We start from the raw sequence: 27,890 nt of genomic DNA on the forward strand, positions 1-27,890 counted from the left end.
AAAAAATTATTTAGGTAAAAATTATTAAGAGGTGTTTTACTAGTAGCATAATACTAACACTAAAATAGTTATACAAAATAGTTCTTTTTTTTAAACTTTTAGTGATATAATTCTTAAGATTTCTAAAACTGCGCACACCAAATTTGAGGTTAGTGTAGTCTTAAAAACAACTAGTTTATTAATGTTAATTTTCATCAAATATGTTTTAAGAGTTTCCCAAAGTGTGCACCTGTGCACAGTGGGTTTTTAGAAAAACTCCATTTTGTAGAACCAAAAAATCAGCTTATAAACAATAAAAATGTAATAAAAATTATCTAATAGTGAAGTTCATTGCTTAGTAAATTATACATGTGCGCAGCAAATAAAAAATGCACACTGATTGGCGTGTGAGCACACTAAACATTGGTTTAAAAATAAAAAAGCCTAAAGTTCATACGCTCAATGCAAAAACTAAAAATCAGTAAAAAGTTCATCGCAAACAATATGATTTCATCAATTAGAAAATTACAACGGACCGGTCTGCCTGACCAGCCACTCGTAAGTGTCCATGTGGTTGAGTTTTTTCAATTCCCGTCCCACTACCTTCTTCACCGTCGTGTGGTAGCTGTTCACCCAGTCGATCTGATTGAAGAAAAATATATATAATAATAAATATTGAAGAAAATTAGTAGAAAATGAAAATTGAAAAAAAAATTGTAGAATCAGTTGTATAAGTGAGTCACATTTCAGAAATTAGCACTTAATTAAGAATTTAAAAATTTCCATTTTTTTAAAATATTTCTATAATATTTCCATTTTTTTATAATATTATTTTTGCTTTCTCAAGCTGGCACTAAAATTGAGAAAATTTAGTTTGTAGAATCAGTTGTAAAAGTCACATTGGTAAGTTTGTTACGTGATTGAAAATAAATGAGAATACAGTTTTTGAATTTTGTAATGACAAATACTCATGCTGTATTCTATTACTATGTATGTATAAATTTTATCTGCATAAAATAAGAAAAAATTTATCAAAAATAAAAAGAAAAACTCCAAAAATTATTAGTAATTGAAAAATGGTTTAATTTTCACCTATGTTAAGTGAAAAAAATACATTTAACAATACTGAAGTTCTACTAAAACAAAACTATGTTAAGCCTAAAAACCTAAATACAAAACAGTAATATTACTTAATTGAAATATCAAATGGATTTATGTAGTAAAACAGTTATTTCGTAAACTGGACATTAAATATTAATAAACAAAACTAATTTTGCTGATTTTAACTAAAAATAAAACAATTTACATTTAAAATTATAATACCATACTTTTGTTTTCTATTGTTATTCTTTTTGAACAAGAACTAAATCACAACTAAAATTTTTTAATAGAATCAATCATTGTTATGTTAGAACTCTTTAAAACAAACTATAACTACATAGAAAAAACTTATTTAATTAAGAATTCTTAGAAATAAAAAAACTAATCAAACAATAAACTGACTTCTTCTTTATTGAGCAAACTTTTTTCTATCATTTTCTGTTGTATTGGTACAAGGGCTATTGTCTCGAAACCAAGAAATTGCTTTCCACCGAAGTTGTACTAAAAAAATATTAAATTTAATTTAATAAATAACTCAATAAAAATTGACCACAATTAAAGTTTTTATTAATGTTGTTTTGACTGATTAAATTAAAACGGTATGGTTAATAAAACGTGACTAAACATTAGAAGCTGATTTTAAAAGATAAATCAATCTAAGGTTTTTTTTAACTTCAAAAATAAGCAGTGATAAACTTGTTATTGCTATTACACAAACACAACTTAATAAATTTAAAAAACAATCAAACAAATTACTTTTGTCTCAACGGGAACGCAGAGAAGTAAATTTTCAATCCTCATTCCGAATTTTCCGTCTTCGTAATAACCTGGCTCTGTGCGAATAAAAATATTTGCTTGAAAATTATTGTAATAATCAGATAATTAAAAAGTATAATTGTTGTAAACACAAGAATAAAAAATTGTGGTGTACTTTCAACAAAATCTTTTTAAACCTTTAAATTGTCTTCCAAACCAATGTTTTTACCCGCTTAAACAGTTTTAACGAGATCTTCGGTTGACTAACAAAATCTTGTTCAAATGATATATTTTAATAATATTTTTCAATAACACTTTTGTTAAATGTTAAAACGAGTTTATTAAAAAACACCAGGTTCAAAACAATTTTTGTTTGTTAAAATTTAAACTTTTCACAACATTATGATTTTAAATTTAGTTTACTTAATTAAATCAAACATACCATTCGTGATGAACATTCCAGGTTTCACATCGACATTATCGGCAACTCTTGTAATTCTCGTCGAATTTCCTATGTAAATCCCTATAGGGCCTGAAAATAATTATTATTAGTATATATACATAATTTATATATAAATATTCTTTTGAACATTATATTTACAAATGTGTTTATAAGCACTTTTTCAAAGTACAAATTTGAAAGCTTAAAACTAATTTATGTTTCAGTACTTCTACAAGCTCCTTAAAATTTTAAAACACAAAAAAAATTAAGCTTACTTTACCTTTATTTATAGTTTACTTTTTTTCTAAGCATTTTTTTAATTGATGTAATTAAACCATACAAAATAAGTATAAAATGTTTAAAATACTATAATTAATTTTATTTGATAGGAACTATCCAACCGTGCTGTAAAAAATAAACGATGGTCAGATTTCTAAAACTACCCTGAATATTTAACTGACAGCGCAGAGAGCTTGAACGAAACTTAACACAATTGAATTAATCACCATGAACAATAAATTTGTTGAATTATTTAGTATGATTAACAAAATATATACAATGTTATACTGGTAGGCTTACAGAAGATTTGCATCCAAAGTTTTAGTTTGAAAACCGTATAAAAATTAGAACTGAACCAAAAAATATTAGAAAAAAAACTACCTTGATTGAATTTCATAGTGCAATTGACATTTGTCAGAAAAAATAAAAAAATGATAAATATCAAAAAAATGTTTGACTACTAAACAAAAACATGAAATTTTATAAAAAATTTAAAAACTCGAAACTCTTAAATTAATTTTAAATATGTCAAAACATATATAAGATTTAAAAAGTATTTTACAAAATATGGTCAAAGATCACCTTTTTGGATGTTAAAATTGTTAAATTAAGATAAATTAACAAATCTATAAACTAAACGAAAAAAAGCTATTTTTATCTTAATCGAACTGTTATTTAAAGAATTACAATTCAAGTGGTAATTAAACTACATAATTTTCAAACTTTTATGAAGCTTAGTTAGTTTATACCAGGGTCTCCCAAGGTGGGCCAAATGAGTCTTGTTTTAGGTCTTAGTTTTTAATGGTTTTGAAACTTACACTAGATATTTTGGAGTTGTTGGTGAAGAGCATAAAAAAAATAAAAAGGTCTTAGGTGTTTGTTATAATTTTTTGTGCAATCTTGTTGAAGGGGGCCATGGCTTATAAATTTCTTTAAAGGAGCCCATTTATAAAAAATTTGGGAGACCCTGGTTTATAAAGTAACCAACAACCAATAAACACAAAATAAATCAACAAGCTTTCACGAAATTTCAAAATTGATTAACTTTATATAAAAAAATATAATAAACTAAACAAAGAATAAACCTGCATAACTTAACTACTACTTAAACACTAATCAAAAATCTTTAAATTTTCCAACCTTCGTAAACTTTTAAAATTGCAGACATCAAAACAAATTTTATAATTTTATTTTTCTGAATATACAATAAGTAACAACTAAAAGTTCAACAATAAGTACTATAAAAGTTCAAATTGTATCCCACCAAGTATTTCCTAAAGTACGCGCTAATCACTTTTTTACTAAATTATTTTGTGTACTTTTTACTTTAAAGATCACAACGAGAGTTCTAGACTTAATTATAAGGAGGACAATCAACTCAGGTTTTCAAATCATTTCAAACTAGCGAAAGTTGTTTCAAAAATAAAATATAAAAATTTCAGTTGAATTTATTTCTACAAAAAACAATAGATTTTAAAACCTTCGTGAACGTTCACAATTTAAAATTTTTTTAAACTTTACTGTCAAAACATTGTTTCACTCTTTTGACACGAGATCCTCAGCTGAGCAATAAAATCTAAACAAATAGAATTCTGTTTGTAAAGTATTTATACTAATATACTAAACACTTTTTACTAACTTGTTTAAACAAACAAGCCTTCGTGAACTTTTTTAAATATTAAACACTTTTTATACTAATTTATAAAAATAACAATCGAACCTTCGTGAACGTTCAGGTTGCAGCCAACGCCGTGGCCCACTCCGTGCCTGAAGTCCAGTCCGGCCCTCCACAAACTGGACCGGGCCAGAGTGTCCAACATGTATCCTTTGGTGCCGGTGGGGAAAACCGACCTCGCCACCTGGATGTGACCCTGTTATAAAATAAAATTGTTTATTTATTATCACTGTTATTAATAAACTATTTGAATTTTATGTTATTTTTGTTATATAAATCATTAGCTATTACATTGTTCTATATTTTTGGTTATTTTTACTTTTTAGTGATTATTTAGTTGGACGTGACCCTGTTAATATTGTTTATAGTTTTTATTTGTTTACTTAAATATTATTATTTAAGAAAATATTTTATTTATTTTAAATTATAATAAATTTTTATTTGTTAACATTAAAATAAAATAGTTTATTTATCATTACTGTTACTATTAAACTACTGGGTATTTTGTTTTGATTGTTTTTGTAAAGAAGTTTGTTTGTTTACTTAAATAATATTGGTTTTAATCTATTTATTACTTAATCATTATTTTTATAACTTGTTTATTGAATTTTCTTTTTTATACCAATCTAGCTACCTTAATACACTTTATAATAATCTTTTTTTAACTTTATGTTATTTTTTTAATACAACTCATTATTGTTATTTATCAAAAAATGATAATATAGACAACAATAAAAAGAAAATATTTAGTTTGTTTAGTTATTGCTTTTTAACAATTGTACTCCTTATTGTTACTTATTTGTGCGATTAACTTTTTTGGGCAATTTGATTCCATACTATGGCTTTCGAGAGATTTTTAGTTGTGATAAGTTTGTTAAAACAATTTAGGAACAGTCCAGGAGCTTTTCAAAAACTATCATAAATTATTTAGTGAGTTGAGAAATAAAAAGCTTATAAACAGCATTTTATAAACAAAAACAGACTTTGCTATTTAAAATAGAAAATAATCAATGTAAATTGTACAAACTAACTTTCAAAACTCTTGTAAAACATTCCTTCTCATAAGAAGTCGGTTGAGTGAAATATAAAACAACTTAAATCAATATAAATTGTACAAACTAACTTTCAAAACTCTTGTAAAACATTCCTTCTCATATGAAGTTGGTTGAGTGAAATATAAAACAACTTAAATCAATATAAATTGTACAAACCAACTTTCAAAACTCTTGTAAAACATTCCTTCTCATAAGAAGTCGGTTGAGTGAAATATAAAACAACTTAAATCAATATAAATTGTACAAACTAACTTTCAAAACTCTTGTAAAACATTCCTTCTCATAAGAAGTTGGTTGAGTGAAATATAAAACAACTTAAATCAATATAAATTGTACAAACTAACTTTCAAAACCCTTGTAAAACATTCCTTCTCATAAGAAGTTGGTTGGGTGAAATATAAAACATACTTAATCAATATAAATTGTACAAACTAACTTTCAAAACTCTTGTAAAACATTCCTTCTCATAAGAAGTTGGTTGGGTGAAATATAAAACAACTTAAATCAATATAAATTGTACAAACTAACTTTCAAAACTCTTGTAAAACATTCCTTCTCGTATGAAGTCGGTTGAGTGAAATACAAAACAACTTAAATCAATATAAATTGTACAAACTAACTTTCAAAACTCTTGTAAAACATTCCTACTCATAAGAAGTTGGTTGAGTGAAATATAAAACAACTTAAATCAATATAAATTGTACAAACTAACTTTCAAAACTCTTGTAAAACATTCCTTCTCGTAAGAAGTCGGTTGAGTGAAATGCATCGTTCGCGTTGTATCTGTTGTTCCGGAGCTGTATGAAGAATACAGAAATTTTCAACATTGAAAATAAAACAGTAGTTATGAACAACATTAATAACTCAATCATATTTAAACATTTTCTTTGTTCCGGAAACAAAATAATCTCATGACAAAAATTTCAACTTAAAAATATATACCAATAATGTTCTTAATAACAAAGGATTCTGAAACAAAAAACTAAACGATTTATTCTGATGATTTCCGCTATTAAACTGCTAAGTTTTAATATTTAATGATAATTACAAACTAACATGTATTGACCACCAGAATCAACAAGATATAAAGTTTTAATATTTAACAATAATTACAAACTAACATGTATTGACCACCAGAATCGACAAGATGTAAAGTTTTAATATTTCACAATAATTACAAACTAACATGTATTGGCCACCAGAATCGACGAGATATAAAGTTTTAATATTTAACAATAATTACAAACTAACATGTATTGGCCACCAGAATCGACGAGATATAAAGTTTTAATATTTAACAATAATTACAAACTAACATGTATTGGCCACCAGAATCGACGAGATATAAAGTTTTAATATTTAACAATAATTACAAACTAACATGTATTGACCACCAGAATCGACAAGATGTAAAGTTTTAATATTTAACAATAATTACAAACTAACATGTATTGGCCACCAGAATCGACAAGATGTAAAGTTTTAATATTTAACAATAATTACAAACTAACATGTATTGACCGCCAGAATCGACAAGATATAAAGTTTTAATATTTCACAATAATTACAAACTAACATGTATTGACCGCCAGAATCGACAAGATGTAAAGTTTTAATATTTAACAATAATTACAAACTAACATGTATTGGCCACCAGAATCGACAAGATATAAAGTTTTAGTATTTAACAATAATTACAAACTAACATGTATTGGCAACCAGAATCGACAAGATGTAAAGTTTTAATATTTAACAATAATTACAAACTAACATGTATTGGCCACCAGAATCGACAAGATGTAAAGTTTTAATATTTAACAATAATTACAAACTAACATGTATTGGCCACCAGAATCGACAAGATGTAAAGTTTTAATATTTTACAATAATTACAAACTAACATGTATTGGCAACCAGAATCGACAAGATGTAAAGTTTTAATATTTAACAATAATTACAAACTAACATGTATTGGCCACCAGAATCGACAAGATGTAAAGTTTTAATATTTAACAATAATTACAAACTAACATGTATTGGCCACCAGAATCGACAAGATGTAAAGTTTTAATATTTCACAATAATTACAAACTAACATGTATTGGCCACCAGAATCGACAAGATATAAATTTTTAATATTTAACAATAATTACAAACTAACATGTATTGGCCACCAGAATCGACAAGATATAAAGTTTTAATATTTCATAATAATTACAAACTAACATGTATTGGCCACCAGAATCGACAAGATGTAAAGTTTTAATATTTAACAATAATTACAAACTAACATGTATTGGCCACCAGAATCGACAAGATGTAAAGTTTTAATATTTAACAATAATTACAAACTAACATGTATTGGCCACCAGAATCGACAAGATGTAAAGTTTTAATATTTCACAATAATTACAAACTAACATGTATTGGCCACCAGAATCGACAAGATGTAAAGTTTTAATATTTAACAATAATTACAAACTAACATGTATTGGCCACCAGAATCGACAAGATATAAAGTTTTAATATTTAACAATAATTACAAACTAACATGTATTGGCCACCAGAATCGACAAGATGTAAAGTTTTAATATTTCACAATAATTACAAACTAACATGTATTGGCCACCAGAATCGACAAGATATAAAGTTTTAATATTTCACAATAATTACAAACTAACATGTATTGGCCACCAGAATCAACAAGATATAAAGTTTTAATATTTAATGATAATTACAAACTAACATGTATTGGCCACCAGAATCGACAAGATGTAAAGTTTTAATATTTAACAATAATTACAAACTAACATGTATTGGCCACCAGAATCGACAAGATATAAAGTTTTAATATTTCACAATAATTACAAACTAACATGTATTGGCCACCAGAATCGACAAGATGTAAAGTTTTAATATTTAACAATAATTACAAACTAACATGTATTGACCGCCAGAATCGACAAGATATAAAGTTTTAATATTTAACAATAATTACAAACTAACATGTATTGGCCACCAGAATCGACAAGATGTAAAGTTTTAATATTTACAATAATTACAAACTAACATGTATTGGCCACCAGAATCGACAAGATGTAAAGTTTTAATATTTCACAATAATTACAAACTAACATGTATTGGCCACCAGAATCGACAAGATATAAAGTTTTAATATTTAACAATAATTACAAACTAACATGTATTGGCCACCAGAATCGACGAGATATAAAGTTTTAATATTTCACAATAATTACAAACTAACATGTATTGGCCACCAGAATCGACAAGATGTAAAGTTTTAATATTTAACAATAATTACAAACTAACATGTATTGGCCACCAGAATCGACAAGATAAAAAGTTTTAATATTTTACAATAATTACAAACTAACATGTATTGACCACCAGAATCAACAAGATATAAAGTTTTAATATTTAACAATAATTACAAACTAACATGTATTGGCCACCAGAATCGACAAGATGTAAAGTTTTAATATTTAACAATAATTACAAACTAACATGTATTGGTCACCAGAATCGACGAGATATAAAGTTTTAATATTTCACAATAATTACAAACTAACATGTATTGGCCACCAGAATCGACGAGATATAAAGTTTTAATATTTCACAATAATTACAAACTAACATGTATTGGCCACCAGAATCGACAAGATGTAAAGTTTTAATATTTAACAATAATTACAAACTAACATGTATTGGCCACCAGAATCGACAAGATAAAAAGTTTTAATATTTAACAATAATTACAAACTAACATGTATTGGCCACCAGAATCGACAAGATGTAAAGTTTTAATATTTAACAATAATTACAAACTAACATGTATTGGTCACCAGAATCGACGAGATATAAAGTTTTAATATTTCACAATAATTACAAACTAACATGTATTGGCCACCAGAATCTACAAGATATAAAGTTTTAATATTTAACAATAATTACAAACTAACATGTATTGGTCACCAGAATCGACAAGATATAAAGTTTTAATATTTAACAATAATTACAAACTAACATGTATTGGCCACCAGAATCGACAAGATATAAAGTTTTAATATTTAACAATAATTACAAACTAACATGTATTGGCCACCAGAATCGACAAGATGTAAAGTTTTAATATTTCACAATAATTACAAACTAACATGTATTGGCCACCAGAATCGACGAGATATAAAGTTTTAATATTTACAATAATAACAAACTAACATGTATTGGCCACCAGAATCGACAAGATGTAAAGTTTTAATATTTCACAATAATTACAAACTAACATGTATTGGCCACCAGAATCGACAAGATATAAAGTTTTAATATTTCACAATAATTACAAACTAACATGTATTGGCCACCAGAATCGACAAGATGTAAAGTTTTAGTATTTAACAATAATTACAAACTAACATGTATTGGCAACCAGAATCGACAAGATGTAAAGTTTTAATATTTAACAATAATTACAAACTAACATGTATTGGCCACCAGAATCGACAAGATGTAAAGTTTTAATATTTAACAATAATTACAAACTAACATGTATTGGCCACCAGAATCGACAAGATGTAAAGTTTTAATATTTCACAATAATTACAAACTAACATGTATTGGCAACCAGAATCGACAAGATGTAAAGTTTTAATATTTAACAATAATTACAAACTAACATGTATTGGCCACCAGAATCGACAAGATGTAAAGTTTTAATATTTAACAATAATTACAAACTAACATGTATTGGCCACCAGAATCGACAAGATGTAAAGTTTTAATATTTCACAATAATTACAAACTAACATGTATTGGCCACCAGAATCGACAAGATATAAATTTTTAATATTTAACAATAATTACAAACTAACATGTATTGGCCACCAGAATCGACAAGATATAAAGTTTTAATATTTCACAATAATTACAAACTAACATGTATTGGCCACCAGAATCGACAAGATGTAAAGTTTTAATATTTAACAATAATTACAAACTAACATGTATTGGCCACCAGAATCGACAAGATATAAAGTTTTAATATTTAACAATAATTACAAACTAACATGTATTGGCCACCAGAATCGACGAGATATAAAGTTTTAATATTTCACAATAATTACAAACTAACATGTATTGGCCACCAGAATCGACAAGATGTAAAGTTTTAATATTTAACAATAATTACAAACTAACATGTATTGGCCACCAGAATCGACAAGATGTAAAGTTTTAATATTTAACAATAATTACAAACTAACATGTATTGGCCACCAGAATCGACAAGATATAAAGTTTTAATATTTAACAATAATTACAAACTAACATGTATTGGCCACCAGAATCGACAAGATATAAAGTTTTAATATTTAACAATAATTACAAACTAACATGTATTGGCCGCCAGAATCGACAAGATATAAAGTTTTAATATTTAACAATAATTACAAACTAACATGTATTGACCACCAGAATCGACAAGATATAAATTTTTAATATTTCACAATAATTACAAACTAACATGTATTGGCCACCAGAATCGACAAGATGTAAAGTTTTAATATTTCACAATAATTACAAACTAACATGTATTGGCCACCAGAATCGACAAGATATAAATTTTTAATATTTCACAATAATTACAAACTAACATGTATTGGCCACCAGAATCGACAAGATATAAAGTTTTAATATTTAACAATAATTACAAACTAACATGTATTGACCACCAGAATCAACAAGATATAAAGTTTTAATATTTCACAATAATTACAAACTAACATGTATTGGCCACCAGAATCGACAAGATATAAAGTTTTAATATTTTACAATAATTACAAACTAACATGTATTGGCTACCAGAATCGACAAGATGTAAAGTTTTAATATTTCACAATAATTACAAACTAACATGTATTGACCACCAGAATCGACAAGATATAAATTTTTAATATTTCACAATAATTACAAACTAACATGTATTGGCCACCAGAATCGACAAGATATAAAGTTTTAATATTTAACAATAATTACAAACTAACATGTATTGGCCACCAGAATCGACAAGATGTAAAGTTTTAATATTTCACAATAATTACAAACTAACATGTATTGGCCACCAGAATCGACGAGATATAAAGTTTTAATATTTCACAATAATTACAAACTAACATGTATTGGCCATCAGAATCGACAAGATGTAAAGTTTTAATATTTAACAATAATTACAAACTAACATGTATTGGCCACCAGAATCGACAAGATGTAAAGTTTTAATATTTAACAATAATTACAAACTAACATGTATTGGCCACCAGAATCTACAAGATGTAAAGTTTTAATATTTAACAATAATTACAAACTAACATGTATTGGCCACCAGAATCGACAAGATGTAAAGTTTTAATATTTCACAATAATTACAAACTAACATGTATTGGCAACCAGAATCGACAAGATGTAAAGTTTTAATATTTAACAATAATTACAAACTAACATGTATTGGCCACCAGAATCGACAAGATGTAAAGTTTTAATATTTAACAATAATTACAAACTAACATGTATTGGCCACCAGAATCGACAAGATGTAAAGTTTTAATATTTCACAATAATTACAAACTAACATGTATTGGCCACCAGAATCGACAAGATATAAATTTTTAATATTTAACAATAATTACAAACTAACATGTATTGGCCACCAGAATCGACAAGATATAAAGTTTTAATATTTAACAATAATTACAAACTAACATGTATTGGCCACCAGAATCGACAAGATATAAAGTTTTAATATTTCACAATAATTACAAACTAACATGTATTGGCCACCAGAATCGACAAGATATAAAGTTTTAGTATTTAACAATAATTACAAACTAACATGTATTGGCCACCAGAATCGACAAGATGTAAAGTTTTAATATTTAACAATAATTACAAACTAACATGTATTGGCCACCAGAATCGACGAGATATAAAGTTTTAATATTTAACAATAATTACAAACTAACATGTATTGGCCACCAGAATCGACAAGATGTAAAGTTTTAATATTTAACAATAATTACAAACTAACATGTATTGGCCACCAGAATCGACAAGATAAAAAGTTTTAATATTTTACAATAATTACAAACTAACATGTATTGGCCACCAGAATCGACAAGATGTAAAGTTTTAATATTTCACAATAATTACAAACTAACATGTATTGGCCACCAGAATCGACAAGATGTAAAGTTTTAATATTTAACAATAATTACAAACTAACATGTATTGGCCACCAGAATCGACAAGATGTAAAGTTTTAATATTTAACAATAATTACAAACTAACATGTATTGGCCACCAGAATCGACAAGATGTAAAGTTTTAATATTTCACAATAATTACAAACTAACATGTATTGGCCACCAGAATCGACGAGATATAAAGTTTTAATATTTACAATAATTACAAACTAACATGTATTGGCCACCAGAATCGACAAGATGTAAAGTTTTAATATTTCACAATAATTACAAACTAACATGTATTGGCCACCAGAATCGACAAGATGTAAAGTTTTAATATTTAACAATAATTACAAACTAACATGTATTGGCCACCAGAATCTACAAGATGTAAAGTTTTAATATTTAACAATAATTACAAACTAACATGTATTGGCCACCAGAATCGACAAGATATAAATTTTTAATATTTAACAATAATTACAAACTAACATGTATTGGCCACCAGAATCGACAAGATATAAAGTTTTAATATTTAACAATAATTACAAACTAACATGTATTGGCCACCAGAATCGACAAGATGTAAAGTTTTAATATTTACAATAATACAAACTAACATGTATTGGCCACCAGAATCGACAAGATGTAAAGTTTTAATATTTCACAATAATTACAAACTAACATGTATTGGCCACCAGAATCGACAAGATATAAAGTTTTAATATTTCACAATAATTACAAACTAACATGTATTGGCCACCAGAATCGACAAGATGTAAAGTTTTAATATTTCACAATAATTACAAACTAACATGTATTGGCCACCAGAATCGACGAGATATAAAGTTTTAATATTTCACAATAATTACAAACTAACATGTATTGGCCACCAGAATCGACAAGATGTAAAGTTTTAATATTTCACAATAATACAAACTAACATGTATTGGCCACCAGAATCGACAAGATGTAAAGTTTTAATATTTCACAATAATTACAAACTAACATGTATTGGCCACCAGAATAGACGAGATATAAAGTTTTAATATTTAACAATAATTACAAACTAACATGTATTGGCCACCAGAATCGACAAGATGTAAAGTTTTAATATTTAACAATAATTACAAACTAACATGTATTGGCCACCAGAATCGACAAGATATAAAGTTTTAATATTTCACAATAATTACAAACTAACATGTATTGGCCACCAGAATCGACAAGATATAAAGTTTTAATATTTCACAATAATTACAAACTAACATGTATTGGCCACCAGAATCGACAAGATGTAAAGTTTTAATATTTCACAATAATTACAAACTAACATGTATTGGCCACCAGAATCGACAAGATGTAAAGTTTTAATATTTCACAATAATTACAAACTAACATGTATTGGCCACCAGAATCGACGAGATATAAAGTTTTAATATTTCACAATAATTACAAACTAACATGTATTGACCACCAGAATCGACAAGATATAAAGTTTTAATATTTAACAATAATTACAAACTAACATGTATTGGCCACCAGAATCGACAAGATGTAAAGTTTTAATATTTAACAATAATTACAAACTAACATGTATTGGCCACCAGAATCAACAAGATATAAAGTTTTAATATTTAACAATAATTACAAACTAACATGTATTGGCCACCAGAATCGACAAGATGTAAAGTTTTAATATTTAACAATAATTACAAACTAACATGTATTGGTCACCAGAATCGACAAGATATAAAGTTTTAATATTTAACAATAATTACAAACTAACATGTATTGACCACCAGAATCGACAAGATGTAAAGTTTTAATATTTAACAATAATTACAAACTAACATGTATTGGCCACCAGAATCGACAAGATGTAAAGTTTTAATATTTCACAATAATTACAAACTAACATGTATTGGCCACCAGAATCTACAAGATGTAAAGTTTTAATATTTAACAATAATTACAAACTAACATGTATTGGCCACCAGAATCGACAAGATATAAAGTTTTAATATTTAACAATAATTACAAACTAACATGTATTGGCCACCAGAATCGACAAGATGTAAAGTTTTAATATTTAACAATAATTACAAACTAACATGTATTGGCCACCAGAATCGACAAGATGTAAAGTTTTAATATTTAACAATAATTACAAACTAACATGTATTGGCCACCAGAATCGACAAGATGTAAAGTTTTAATATTTCACAATAATTACAAACTAACATGTATTGGCCACCAGAATCGACGAGATATAAAGTTTTAATATTTCACAATAATTACAAACTAACATGTATTGGCCACCAGAATCGACAAGATGTAAAGTTTTAATATTTTACAATAATTACAAACTAACATGTATTGGCCACCAGAATCGACAAGATATAAAGTTTTAATATTTAACAATAATTACAAACTAACATGTATTGGCCACCAGAATCGACAAGATATAAAGTTTTAATATTTCACAATAATTACAAACTAACATGTATTGACCACCAGAATCGACAAGATGTAAAGTTTTAATATTTAACAATAATTACAAACTAGCATGTATTGGCCACCAGAATCGACAAGATGTAAAGTTTTAATATTTAACAATAATTACAAACTAACATGTATTGACCACCAGAATCGACAAGATGTAAAGTTTTAATATTTAACAATAATTACAAACTAGCATGTATTGGCCACCAGAATCGACAAGATGTAAAGTTTTAATATTTTACAATAATTACAAACTAACATGTATTGGCCACCAGAATCGACAAGATGTAAAGTTTTAATATTTAACAATAATTACAAACTAACATGTATTGGCCACCAGAATCGACGAGATATAAAGTTTTAATATTTAACAATAATTACAAACTAACATGTATTGGCCACCAGAATCGACGAGATATAAAGTTTTAATATTTAACAATAATTACAAACTAACATGTATTGGCCACCAGAATCGACAAGATGTAAAGTTTTAATATTTAACAATAATTACAAACTAACATGTATTGGCCACCAGAATCGACAAGATATAAAGTTTTAATATTTAACAATAATTACAAACTAACATGTATTGACCACCAGAATCGACAAGATGTAAAGTTTTAATATTTCACAATAATTACAAACTAACATGTATTGGCCACCAGAATCGACAAGATGTAAAGTTTTAATATTTCACAATAATTACAAACTAACATGTATTGGCCACCAGAATCGACAAGATGTAAAGTTTTAATATTTAACAATAATTACAAACTAACATGTATTGGCCACCAGAATCGACAAGATGTAAAGTTTTAATATTTAACAATAATTACAAACTAACATGTATTGGCCACCAGAATCGACAAGATGTAAAGTTTTAATATTTAACAATAATTACAAACTAACATGTATTGGCCACCAGAATCGACAAGATGTAAAGTTTTAATATTTAACAATAATTACAAACTAACATGTATTGACCACCAGAATCGACAAGATATAAAGTTTTAGTATTTAACAATAATTACAAACTAACATGTATTGGCAACCAGAATCGACAAGATGTAAAGTTTTAATATTTCACAATAATTACAAACTAACATGTATTGGCCACCAGAATCGACAAGATGTAAAGTTTTAATATTTAACAATAATTACAAACTAACATGTATTGGCCACCAGAATCGACAAGATGTAAAGTTTTAATATTTCACAATAATTACAAACTAACATGTATTGGCCACCAGAATCGACAAGATGTAAAGTTTTAATATTTCACAATAATACAAACTAACATGTATTGGCCACCAGAATCGACGAGATATAAAGTTTTAATATTTAACAATAATTACAAACTAACATGTATTGGCCACCAGAATCGACAAGATGTAAAGTTTTAATATTTAACAATAATTACAAACTAACATGTATTGGCCACCAGAATCGACAAGATGTAAAGTTTTAATATTTTACAATAATTACAAACTAACATGTATTGGCCACCAGAATCGACAAGATGTAAAGTTTTAATATTTAACAATAATTACAAACTAACATGTATTGGCCACCAGAATCGACAAGATGTAAAGTTTTAATATTTCACAATAATTACAAACTAACATGTATTGACCACCAGAATCGACAAGATATAAAGTTTTAATATTTAACAATAATTACAAACTAACATGTATTGGCCACCAGAATCGACAAGATGTAAAGTTTTAATATTTAACAATAATTACAAACTAACATGTATTGGCCACCAGAATCAACAAGATATAAAGTTTTAATATTTAACAATAATTACAAACTAACATGTATTGGCCACCAGAATCGACAAGATGTAAAGTTTTAATATTTAACAATAATTACAAACTAACATGTATTGGCCACCAGAATCGACAAGATGTAAAGTTTTAATATTTCACAATAATTACAAACTAACATGTATTGGCCACCAGAATCTACAAGATGTAAAGTTTTAATATTTAACAATAATTACAAACTAACATGTATTGGCCACCAGAATCGACAAGATATAAAGTTTTAATATTTAACAATAATTACAAACTAACATGTATTGGCCACCAGAATCGACAAGATGTAAAGTTTTAATATTTCACAATAATTACAAACTAACATGTATTGGCCACCAGAATCGACAAGATATAAATTTTTAATATTTAACAATAATTACAAACTAACATGTATTGGCCACCAGAATCGACAAGATATAAAGTTTTAATATTTCACAATAATTACAAACTAACATGTATTGGCCACCAGAATCGACAAGATGTAAAGTTTTAATATTTAACAATAATTACAAACTAACATGTATTGGCCACCAGAATCGACAAGATGTAAAGTTTTAATATTTAACAATAATTACAAACTAACATGTATTGGCCACCAGAATCGACAAGATATAAAGTTTTAATATTTCACAATAATTACAAACTAACATGTATTGGCCACCAGAATCGACAAGATATAAAGTTTTAATATTTCACAATAATTACAAACTAACATGTATTGGCCACCAGAATCGACAAGATGTAAAGTTTTAATATTTAACAATGATTACAAACTAACATGTATTGGCCACCAGAATCGACAAGATAAAAAGTTTTAATATTTAACAATAATTACAAACTAACATGTATTGGCCACCAGAATCGACGAGATATAAAGTTTTAATATTTAACAATAATTACAAACTAACATGTATTGACCGCCAGAATCGACAAGATATAAAGTTTTAATATTTAACAATAATTACAAACTAACATGTATTGGCCACCAGAATCGACAAGATGTAAAGTTTTAATATTTCACAATAATTACAAACTAACATGTATTGGCCACCAGAATCGACAAGATAAATCTGATCGGCTTTCACAGGCTTGTCATCGTCTCTATTCGGCCTGTTGACATTTATTTTTTAAACACAATTGAACTTTTAAAATTATTTTCTAGTATACTCTATTAACGCGAGTTTGATTTTACGACTCAAAGTCTTTTTCTTAAAGTATGGAGCATTTGAACATTCGAGCAAATAGAACATAAACAAACAACCTAACCAAATTTAAGTGTACTTGTTAAACTCGTAGTCACTTAAAGCAGTATCTGATTTAAACTTACTACTGTTACTAAAAATTTTAAAATCAAATTGCAGTGTAAGAATTACCTTATTAAGTACATGACCTTAATTTCTATTTATTTTCAGTTTGTTGAAATTCACTTTAAATATACACATAAAAACAATTCATCAAACTTGCAGTGACAAACAATCCTTTATCATGTAAATTTTTAAAACAAACTTGTTGTAAACAAATTATTTAATTTGTAAAGTAAAAAAAAAATGTTTTTGTTTTACAATTTCAAAATTAAGTGCACTTTGTCTAAAAAAAATTACATACAAATTAATTCAAAACAAAATTGTAAATAATGACAGATCGGGTTTTATATATTATATAAACCAACATAGTAATAACTTTTTTAATTTATGAAGAATTTTATGTATATATTGTTATGCACAAGGAACCTTAATCATCTTCGCCGCAAAAGTTTTTTTTGAAAAAAAAAAATTATAACAAACTTGTAGTGAATGATGGATCCGGTTTTTTTTTGTTTTTTATACTTAATTATACTTGTTATGTGAAGAACCTTGATATTTTTCGCTTTATATCAATAGTATTACACAACTATCAAATTTAAAACAAACTTATAGTGAATTATGGATCCGGTAGGACCCGACGAGGAGATGGTTCCGAACGAAGGAGTGACAAACTGGTGACCTTCCTTCCTAAACTCCAGAACTTTGTCGCTGGCGCTGCACTCCGTTACATTTCCCTTCGGTACCTATTAATAAGTGTTGTTTAAACAATATTACATTTCCTCTCGGTACCTACGAACATGGTATAAGATATTTGATTAAAAAATTAATGTTTACTAATTGTTTGAAAGTGTTGTTTAAACAATGTTACATTTCCCTTATATATACTAACATAAAAAAAAATAACTTTTATGATTATATAAGGAACTTAACTTGCACAATTAAATTTCCCTCCGGTAACTTTTAATGGGGGTTTTGTTTGAAAAAAGATTTTCATCAAATTGATTTTAATACAAAACTCTTAATTCATTTATTTTTAAGTTATTGTTCTTAATAATATTAATAATTGTATTAGTTCTTTAATTTATTCTTTGGAATTTAAAAAATAACAAACTTAATTCAAACTTGACAAGTTTCATTCGTTTGCATTTTAGAATTATAAACTTTTTTTAAAGCTTGCACAAATCTATATTCGTAATAGTCAACTTTACTTGAAATTAATTTTTTTAATAAAAACAGCTTTTTTAATCAAAATATATTTTCAAGTCACCTTGAGAACCTGAACTACTGACTATTATAATACCAACTATTAACTTATCAAAATTTTAAGCTTGTACAGACTTAAACTATTATCAATCAAAAACAGAAAACGCTACAAAAATTTGATTATAACAACTTTTATAATCAAAAAACAACAAAAAAAATAAATTTTAAGAAAATGTATTTTACCTTTTGTTTCAGCCATCTTAAAACTTATCTTAATTTCAAGCTAGTACAAACTTAAAATATTATCAATAAAAAACGGCAAACATTACAAAACTTTGATGATGACAACTTCTACAAAAACAACAACAAATAATAAACTTAAATAAAATATATTTCTTACCTCTTGTTCGAGCCACCTGAAGAACCTACATAGGGCGACAGCATCGGTGATGTTGCACCTCTTCATCGCTTCTATTTCTGTTTGGTTCTTCACCGCCTTCATCTCAGCCACCGGATTGTCCGTTGTCACTATGCTGTTTTTCTGTAGTTAAATTTATATCTTAAAATCACACTAACTGTTCAAAAATATAGGTTAAATCGTTTGCTAACAACAGATCCTAGTGAAATAACTTCACTGGAATATAAAGAAAAACAAATTGTACAGTAATCTTTTTTTATTCTACCAACATATGTTTCTGTGTGTCAACGAATCAACACACTTCAACTGGGTTGTGTAAAAAATAATTATATCTATATATATTATATTACAATTATTATATTATATTATTGTATTACATATATAAAAATAATATCTTAAATACATGAATATTATAAACACGCATCATGAATAAAAATGTGTACATTTGTTTCTGACCAATAAATGTTGTGTTTCTATACTATTATATTATTTACATCAAAGTTTCAAAATTCACAAATCGTCTCACTAATTAAAATTTTAAATTTTATCAACAAAACAATGTCAAAAGAGATCATTAGTTGAATAAAATCTTATTACATATTTCATTTCACTTTACTAAATATACCGGGTTGTATTCTGTAAAGGAAAGATTTGAATGAATTTAATACTTGTTCAATGCTTAAGATTATTTTTTTGCAAAGACTGAAAAAACTGTGATGAAGAAGTAATCTTAAAAAGTTTTAAAGAGTCAAAAAATAAAAACCCTGTAAAGTTTACTACTTAGCCTCTGAATTTCAGAGTTTAAATTTCATATGTTTGATGAGAAAAATTGTACTGCAACTAGCGATAACGCCTCATAAGTTACACAATTTTTTTTGAACAACGCGTAATGATTACTAAAAATAATGACAAAAGTTTATTTAAAAGCTATGACAGCTACAAATTATAATCATGACTTTATGTAAATTTATGACGACAAATTCACAGTCATACTTACAAAGGCCAAGTTTAATTTTTTTAATATTGTTTTTTTTCTGAACAAAATGAATGGCATGTTATACAATAACAAAAACAAAACATCGTTGCTTTTTAGATTGTTGACAAACTTTTAGGAAAATAAAAACTACAGCCCTTATGAATTCTGTTACTTACGGTTGTTTACAACACATACATTATTTACTTTTTTAAGTTCTTTACAACGACATAATAATGAAACCATCTTGCGTAAAAGTGGGTTGCTAACAAGTTAATGAAAGATAAACATAAATAACAAAGTTGCTACATACTTTTACAACATACAAACTACTAACATTAGTGCACTTTAACTACATTTACAATTTTAATGTAATGAATAAATATAAAGCACATACTTTTAAAACATATGTATCTAATAACTTACAGAAATGATGCATAATATTATTTTTAGTCTTTTTTTCGAGTCTATTTTTCTAATATGTCTTCTAACAATAAATAACAAATATACTTAACAACTAACAGAATTGACGCACAAACTAAAATGATTAAAACAAATGTTAGAAAAAACGCAAAGCTGTTACGAGTTGTGTTGTTTAGAGTTTTTAAAGATTTTTTTTTATAGAAACAAAAAAACTCTATGCTAAAAAAGTCATATAGCCAGCTAGGTTTAACATTTAAATTACCTTGTACAAAACAGCATTTGCATCAAACTAATCAAGTATACACAATAAATGTAAAATAATTTAGCTACATACTTTTACAACAAACATACTTAAGAACTATCAGTGTTAACGCAAAATATTATGTTTTGACTTTTTTTGAGTCTTTTCTTTCAATAAGTCTTCTAACAATACAAAAACACTTGTTTTTATTTAATTGTTTAAACACTACTTTTCATGACTGTTATCTATCTTTTTAGATTTTATTTATAATAAAGTGTTGAAAGAATAAATAATAAAAAAACATACTCAACAACTTTCAGTGTTGACGCAAAATATTAAGTTTATACTTTTTTTTGAGTCTTTTCTTTTAATAAGTCTTCTAACAATACAAAAACACTTGTTTTTATTTAATTGTTTAAACACAACTTTTCATGACTCTTATATACTTTTTAGATTTTATTTATATTAAAGTGTTTAAAAAATAAATATTATATCAACAACTAACAGCGCTGACGCAAGAAATTATTTTGTGGCTCGAGTTCCTGCCGAACCACGTCTTGTCGTTGGAGCAGATGTTCTTGAGAAAGTCGAATATTTCCTCGTACTTGTGCAGTGTGGTGCTGTGCAGCTTCTCCTTGATGGCGCGAACTTGGAAGCGCGACGGCTTCATGAACAGGCTGTTGAAGTTTTATATTAATAATTAATATAAAAATATTTTAATAGGGAAAGTTATATTTTTCAGACACGCAAGTTATAAAACTGTATTAGTGCTCAATATATAAGGGCTTAATTATTGAAATATTTCATGTTTAACGATTAATTTGATAACAAAAATTTAAAGTTTTAATGATAATTAATATAAAAATAATAAACTTTTGTAATAGATATTACCAGTTGTACTTTTCAGGCGGGAACTTTAAAAATATAATTTGCGTAACAACTTGCTGTTGATAACAAAAAGTTGTATTTTTCAGACAGAAAAACAAAATGTCAAGTTGGGAGGTTTAAAATAATGAACAAACTGTGAAAAAAAAAGATTTTAACGTGTTAGTGTCAAAAGTAAACAGTTATGGTTTTCAGGTAGGAAAAAATAGTTAAGTATTTTATCACTTATGGCTTTATAAGCAAACTCAATTAACACAATGTTTGTAGATACTTTTAAAGTGGAAACAAAAAACGTTTCTTAATGTTCTCAGTGTTTACTGGTTTAATGAAAAAGCAGTTGATATTGAAAATTAACAACTATGTCGTTCAGATAGGAAGTTATGTAAAACTTTTTGCGTAAATTTTATTGGTGGAATTATAAACAACTATGAAAAAATAAAATGATTTTAGATATTTTTAAATTTTAAAGGAATACTTTATTTTGTATTTTAATATTTAAATTTGTTTAACTGAAGTTGCATAAAGCATTTTTATGTCTACGTTCAGACGCGATGGTTAATTGAACAAATTGTCAAAATAAAACGGTAAAATAAAACTTACGACTGCTAAAAAATTATTAAATACTTGCAAATTTTTAGCAAAAAACTTATTTTAAAACTAACAAACTTTCTTAAAAATGTACGTAATGAAAAACTATTTAATGGTACTAGCAATTTATGTTTACTTTTTTTCAATAGCTGATGCTGCTTGTTTTTTATTCTTTATATTAAAATATCTAAAATGTTTATATAAAAGATTTATTTGTTATTCATCCACTTTTAACTTTTTAATTTTTAACAAACTATTTAAAGTACTCAATTATATTTTTAAGTAATAAAATTCAAAAAAACAGTTAACTTGTTTAACAGCACTACTGTTAAGTCTTTTTGCTAAAGTGATCATTGTTTTTTTTTTAATACAACCTAAAATTTATTTGTTTGTTGAAACGTAAGTGTTGATAAACAAACTTTGATTAACAACGCTATTCTTAAGTGTAAAATGACAATAATTTACTTATCAATTAAAAACTGAACATAATCAGTGATGTATTTTTTAATTACTACATTTTTACAAGAACAACATATTAAGTTTTATTTCATTAGTACATAAAACAACAACCTTCTAAAATTTATATACATTAAGGAAAATAATAAGAATGAAAAAAAGCATTATTTCTACTTATTGTCCAAGTTTATAAAAAAATAGAGTGCACAGAAATTTTAGCAATATTAAAAAATAAATGACGTTTATGTTGTCTTTTTTTATACAAAAATATAATAAGAATACAAATTAGCAGTTTTTAAAACTTAAATTATATTTTGAAACAATATAAAAAATATTTTAAATAATAATTTATATATTTTACAGTATTTGAAGGTTGAATTATAAAATAATTGATCTCTAAAGTTTACATTCACACTTACAAAGTATGAATACAGTTTTTTAATAACTGTATTGCAATTTGACTTATTTCTAATCACCAAAAAGCTGTTTATATTCTTCAGCAACTCGGTCTGCTACAGAACAAAATTTACAGCTTAAAATGACCTACAACATAAACAACAGCAATCTTCAAACTAATGCATTCGAATGTCAACATAAATGTAAATATATTTCAAATAAAAACACACTGTAGAGAAGTGAGTCCTACTACGGCGTATGAGAAGAACACGGGATTGTACTATCAACATAAATATAAATCAAATAAAAACACACTGTAGAGAAGTGAGTCCTACTACGGCGTATGAGAAGAACACGGGATTGTACTGGATGTCAGAGGCTCTCATGTTGAACAAGTCTGAAAAATGTAATAAATTTTATAATTAATGTTATAAATGCTAATAATACTTAAATTAGTACTAATTGTTTATACTAAAAACGATCATTGAGTGATTAACTGTTACAGTTTTAAAATTTGTTAAAATAATAAACTAAGGAAAAAAGTTTTGTTCTTGAACTAATGAAAATAAATTAACAAAATAACAAAAAAACGGTCTAGTTTTTACTTTTTAATATTGAGCTAAAACTTAAGCAAAGTAACTATATGATTAAAAACTTTAAAAATTACATAAACTGATTAAAGAAAAAAACCTATAAGTACAAACAAGTTTTAGAAGTTTGACAACCGGCATATATTCAAGTTTGAAAAAATAAAAGAATCAAATAAAAATATATCAAAATATCATCAACAAACAAGCGACGTCGTCCAGCGCTGTCACCACCAGCCAATCAGCTTTCTTCATTTCCATCAGCTCGCGGAGTTCCCCTATTTTCTGGCTCGTCGTCACCCCAGCCACCTCCAGAGTGTCCACTATACTCAAAGGGGTTTCCGGTTTCGGCGGCTGGTCCGCCCATATCTGGTGTGGTGGAAAATTTCATTATAATAAAGTTGATATAATATAAGTATAAAGTTGAAAGTTATTTGAAAGAAAATTGCGAGATTTCATGTAAGCTATCAGTGTTTAAACTAAAGATTTTATGGAATTGCTTTTAGACTGTTACGATAATTATTATATCTTAAGACTAATTGAAAGTATTAAAATATTTACAGATTATCTTGTAACTTAAAATTTGAATTAATACAAGCTGAAATTATACTATTTTAGTTACTGTTCTCAGCTATTAATTACACAGGTACAGCATGCTACATTAAAACTTATAACAAACTTCATCAATGAAATCGACAGCGGTTGGTTCCAACGAATGACCGTTTGAACTCAAACTTTCCGCAAGACTTTTCCATGATCCTGTGGGTTTAAAATTCAAAAAATAAAAACCACTTTTAGCTGGTTCTACAATTTATTAGCATTTTCTTGATATACTTCATAAAAATAAATATAGCTTTTATTCTAGTGTAGCCTCACATGTTTTACACTTATAACTAAAAAAGAACAAAATTAATTCAGTTATCTAAAGTGTTTGAAAACTCTAAATATTGCATTGATTTTGTTGATAATTAAAAGTAATGAATCATTTGCATTCTTAGTTTAGTATTCATTTACATTTGTGTATGTTTTTTGTATAGAACTCTTATTAATAAAGCAAAACTTTAAGTATTTTTCTATAATGTCAGATCATTTAGACCAGCGGTTCTTAAACTTTTTTTCATTTTTTACCGCTTTTTACCCAGAAATTATACAGAAATTTTAACCAAGATTATTACCAAAATTACCCCCTACTAACAAAATATTTTTTTAATTTTGATGAAAAAAACAAGACTTTTTGAACTTTAGGCTCATTAAATATAAAAAATCATAAAAATTCAAAAGTATATTAAACTTTAAAAAAAAATTACAGTTAAACATTAACGAATAAAGGACAAACACAATAAATAAAAATTAATTCACACAACATGTAATAAATAAAATTTACCCCCTAAAAGCAGCGAATTCACCCCCAGGGGCAAAGAATCGCTAATTTAGACTAAAAAATTAGATAGTCTGATAAAACTATGAAGTTATCTAAAACAATTTAAATTGTGTCACAATACGACTTCTAAAAATATTGTAACTAATAATTCTTATACAACCATATCAAAAAAGTTCCTTCTTCAACACCAACTCACCAGACGCGTACAAGGACGGATTGCAGCCGACAGTCGAGTCGGGAGGGAGGACCTCGTTCAGCCATTCGTTTATTTCGGGCGTCTCCTTCTGACCCATTTTCATCAGAGTCCAATTTTCATCCAGCTCTTTTCCCGCCTAAATATTGTAAAAATTACCTAAATGAAGAATAAAATAACGATTTGTGTCTTTTTCAGCCTAAGTATGACCACGTTAGGATGATATTTTGGAAATGTAATCTGATATTTAGGTAGACAGGTCTTAATACATTTAAACTAACAATTTAGATTAAGAATGAAAACATAAAGAAACTGTAAAAAGTACAATCATAATATTTTAATTTTGCATTTTTTCTCTAAAATTATTATCAAATTATTATAAATATTAAAAAATAATGAATTTTATATATGTAAGAATTAAAAAACTATAATAAGGTTTCAGATTATCATAATAACAGAGACGTAATACAAAAAGTTCGTATAATAAATTGTGACCACAATAAAAACATATTTTTTACTAATTTCAAATGTATAACTATATGGTATTTATTTTGCAAAAGTTTTAAAAATTAACCTGCAAAAACAACGCCAGTCTGTCCAAATAGATTTTTAGCAAAATGTATTAGTTATGAAAACTATTAAACAAAAACAAATTTTAACCTGCAGAAAGTAACGACCGTCAGTCCACAACGCCGCTTTATCCAAAGTGACCACGGCTGTTCCTGCGGACCCGGTGAAATGGGAAATGTAGCTCATCCGTTTGTCGCACTCCGCCAAGTATTCGCTCTGTATTACGTCATAAAGATTAAAATTATGCTTATAATATTACAGCGCAATTAAAAGTTATAGTGGCAAGTTTTAGTTAAATATTCACTCTGTAATATATGTGTTTAGAAGAAATAAATTTGTATTCAAGATAAGTTTGAGAACCATAGAAAAGTTTACTATTGTAAACAAAGTGTGCATTTTTTTGAACCATGTTCTCTCTATATTTACAAAAGATAAATGTTTATTGTGGTAAGTTTATGAGCCAATTAAATAAAGATAAGTCTTAAAGAATACCAAACTCAAGTATAGGATTTTGTTAAACTTTTTCACGATAATAAACCCAACTATACTTTTTCTAATGAAATAGATCTAAATAAACAACAAAATAAGTTTACCATAATAACAAAATAAAACTGACAACAAAAACAATCAACTAAACAACAAAAAGTATAACAATAATATAAAAACTACAGCAATAAATATTTAACCAATAACATACAAACAAAACCGGCCCCCTGTAATTTTTCCAATAACAACCAACAAAATAATATTCAACTAATATTAATAATTATAATAGTAAAAATAAATTAAATAATCAACTAACCCCGTGCGCATCAGATGAGGGAATTATGAGAGCGTGGAAGCTGACTGGAGATTTCTTGCTCGATTTCAGCAAAGTTCTCAGCTGGTTCAGCTTCAAACTCGTACTTCCTTTCATTATTATATATATCTAAAACCTAAAAAATATATATAAACACTTGATAACGACAGTTGTAATATAATATAAGTTGTTTCATTATATTATAAATATCTAAAAACTGTTGTTAATAATAGAAAAGTACTGACAGTTGTAAGCACTTAAAACTGGAAATAAAATAAAAAAAGCATTCTATAGTTAAATGGTAGTTGAAAAATATTGAGAAATAAACATCCAAGACACTTAACATACTAGAACATTTGGTAACGTTACAAGAACTAAAATTTTCAAGTATTTTATAGTATAAAACATTTAATACTGGAAATTAAAAAAAAAAGCATTCTATAGTTAATTGGTAGTTAGAAAATATTCAAAAATATAACAACAAGACGCTTAGTTTTGTAAAAAACGTTTTCTTTTTTATTATATTAAACCTAAAAACTATTATTAGTATAAACATTTAAAGTTTACTGACAGTTATAAAAGCATTTTAAAATTTTTAATTCAGA

General features: G+C 26.5%; 1 protein-coding gene across 1 annotated transcript; it reads right to left on the bottom strand.

Annotated features, from left to right (window-relative positions):
* LOC145838441 (xaa-Pro aminopeptidase 1-like) lies at positions 1-27,423 on the bottom strand. The gene is made up of 16 exons (XM_082946033.1): positions 27,289-27,423; positions 26,577-26,702; positions 25,920-26,055; positions 25,022-25,101; positions 24,549-24,711; positions 24,071-24,152; positions 21,936-22,107; positions 19,776-19,916; positions 18,779-18,915; positions 17,907-17,978; positions 6,000-6,084; positions 4,278-4,428; positions 2,279-2,368; positions 1,837-1,913; positions 1,483-1,581; positions 1-621 (listed from the first exon to the last, which is right to left on the bottom strand). The coding sequence occupies exons 1-16, from the start codon at positions 27,400-27,402 to the stop codon at positions 505-507; spliced, it is 1,842 nt and encodes a 613-aa protein (XP_082802159.1). The 5' UTR covers positions 27,403-27,423; the 3' UTR covers positions 1-504.
* Positions 27,424-27,890: the final 467 nt, after the last annotated feature.

The sequence above is a fragment of the Thalia democratica genome, chromosome 6 (genome assembly GCF_965202585.1).
Source record: "Thalia democratica chromosome 6, ktThaDemo2.hap1.1, whole genome shotgun sequence".
Lineage (NCBI taxonomy): Eukaryota > Metazoa > Chordata > Thaliacea > Salpida > Salpidae > Thalia > Thalia democratica.

What these genes read in the sequence shown, in the direction of transcription:
- LOC145838441 (XM_082946033.1), bottom strand. Translation starts at nt 27,402, where the DNA reads ATGAAAGGAAGTACGAGTTTGAAGCTGAACCAGCTGAGAACTTTGCTG. An exon ending in GTTTTACAAGAGTTTTGAAA is followed by an intron (nt 4,429 to 5,999) that starts GTTAGTTTGTAC and finishes ATTTTATAACAG; the next exon opens with GGTCACATCCAGGTGGCGAG. An exon ending in CAACCTGAACGTTCACGAAG is followed by an intron (nt 2,369 to 4,277) that starts GTTCGATTGTTA and finishes AATTATTTTCAG; the next exon opens with GCCCTATAGGGATTTACATA.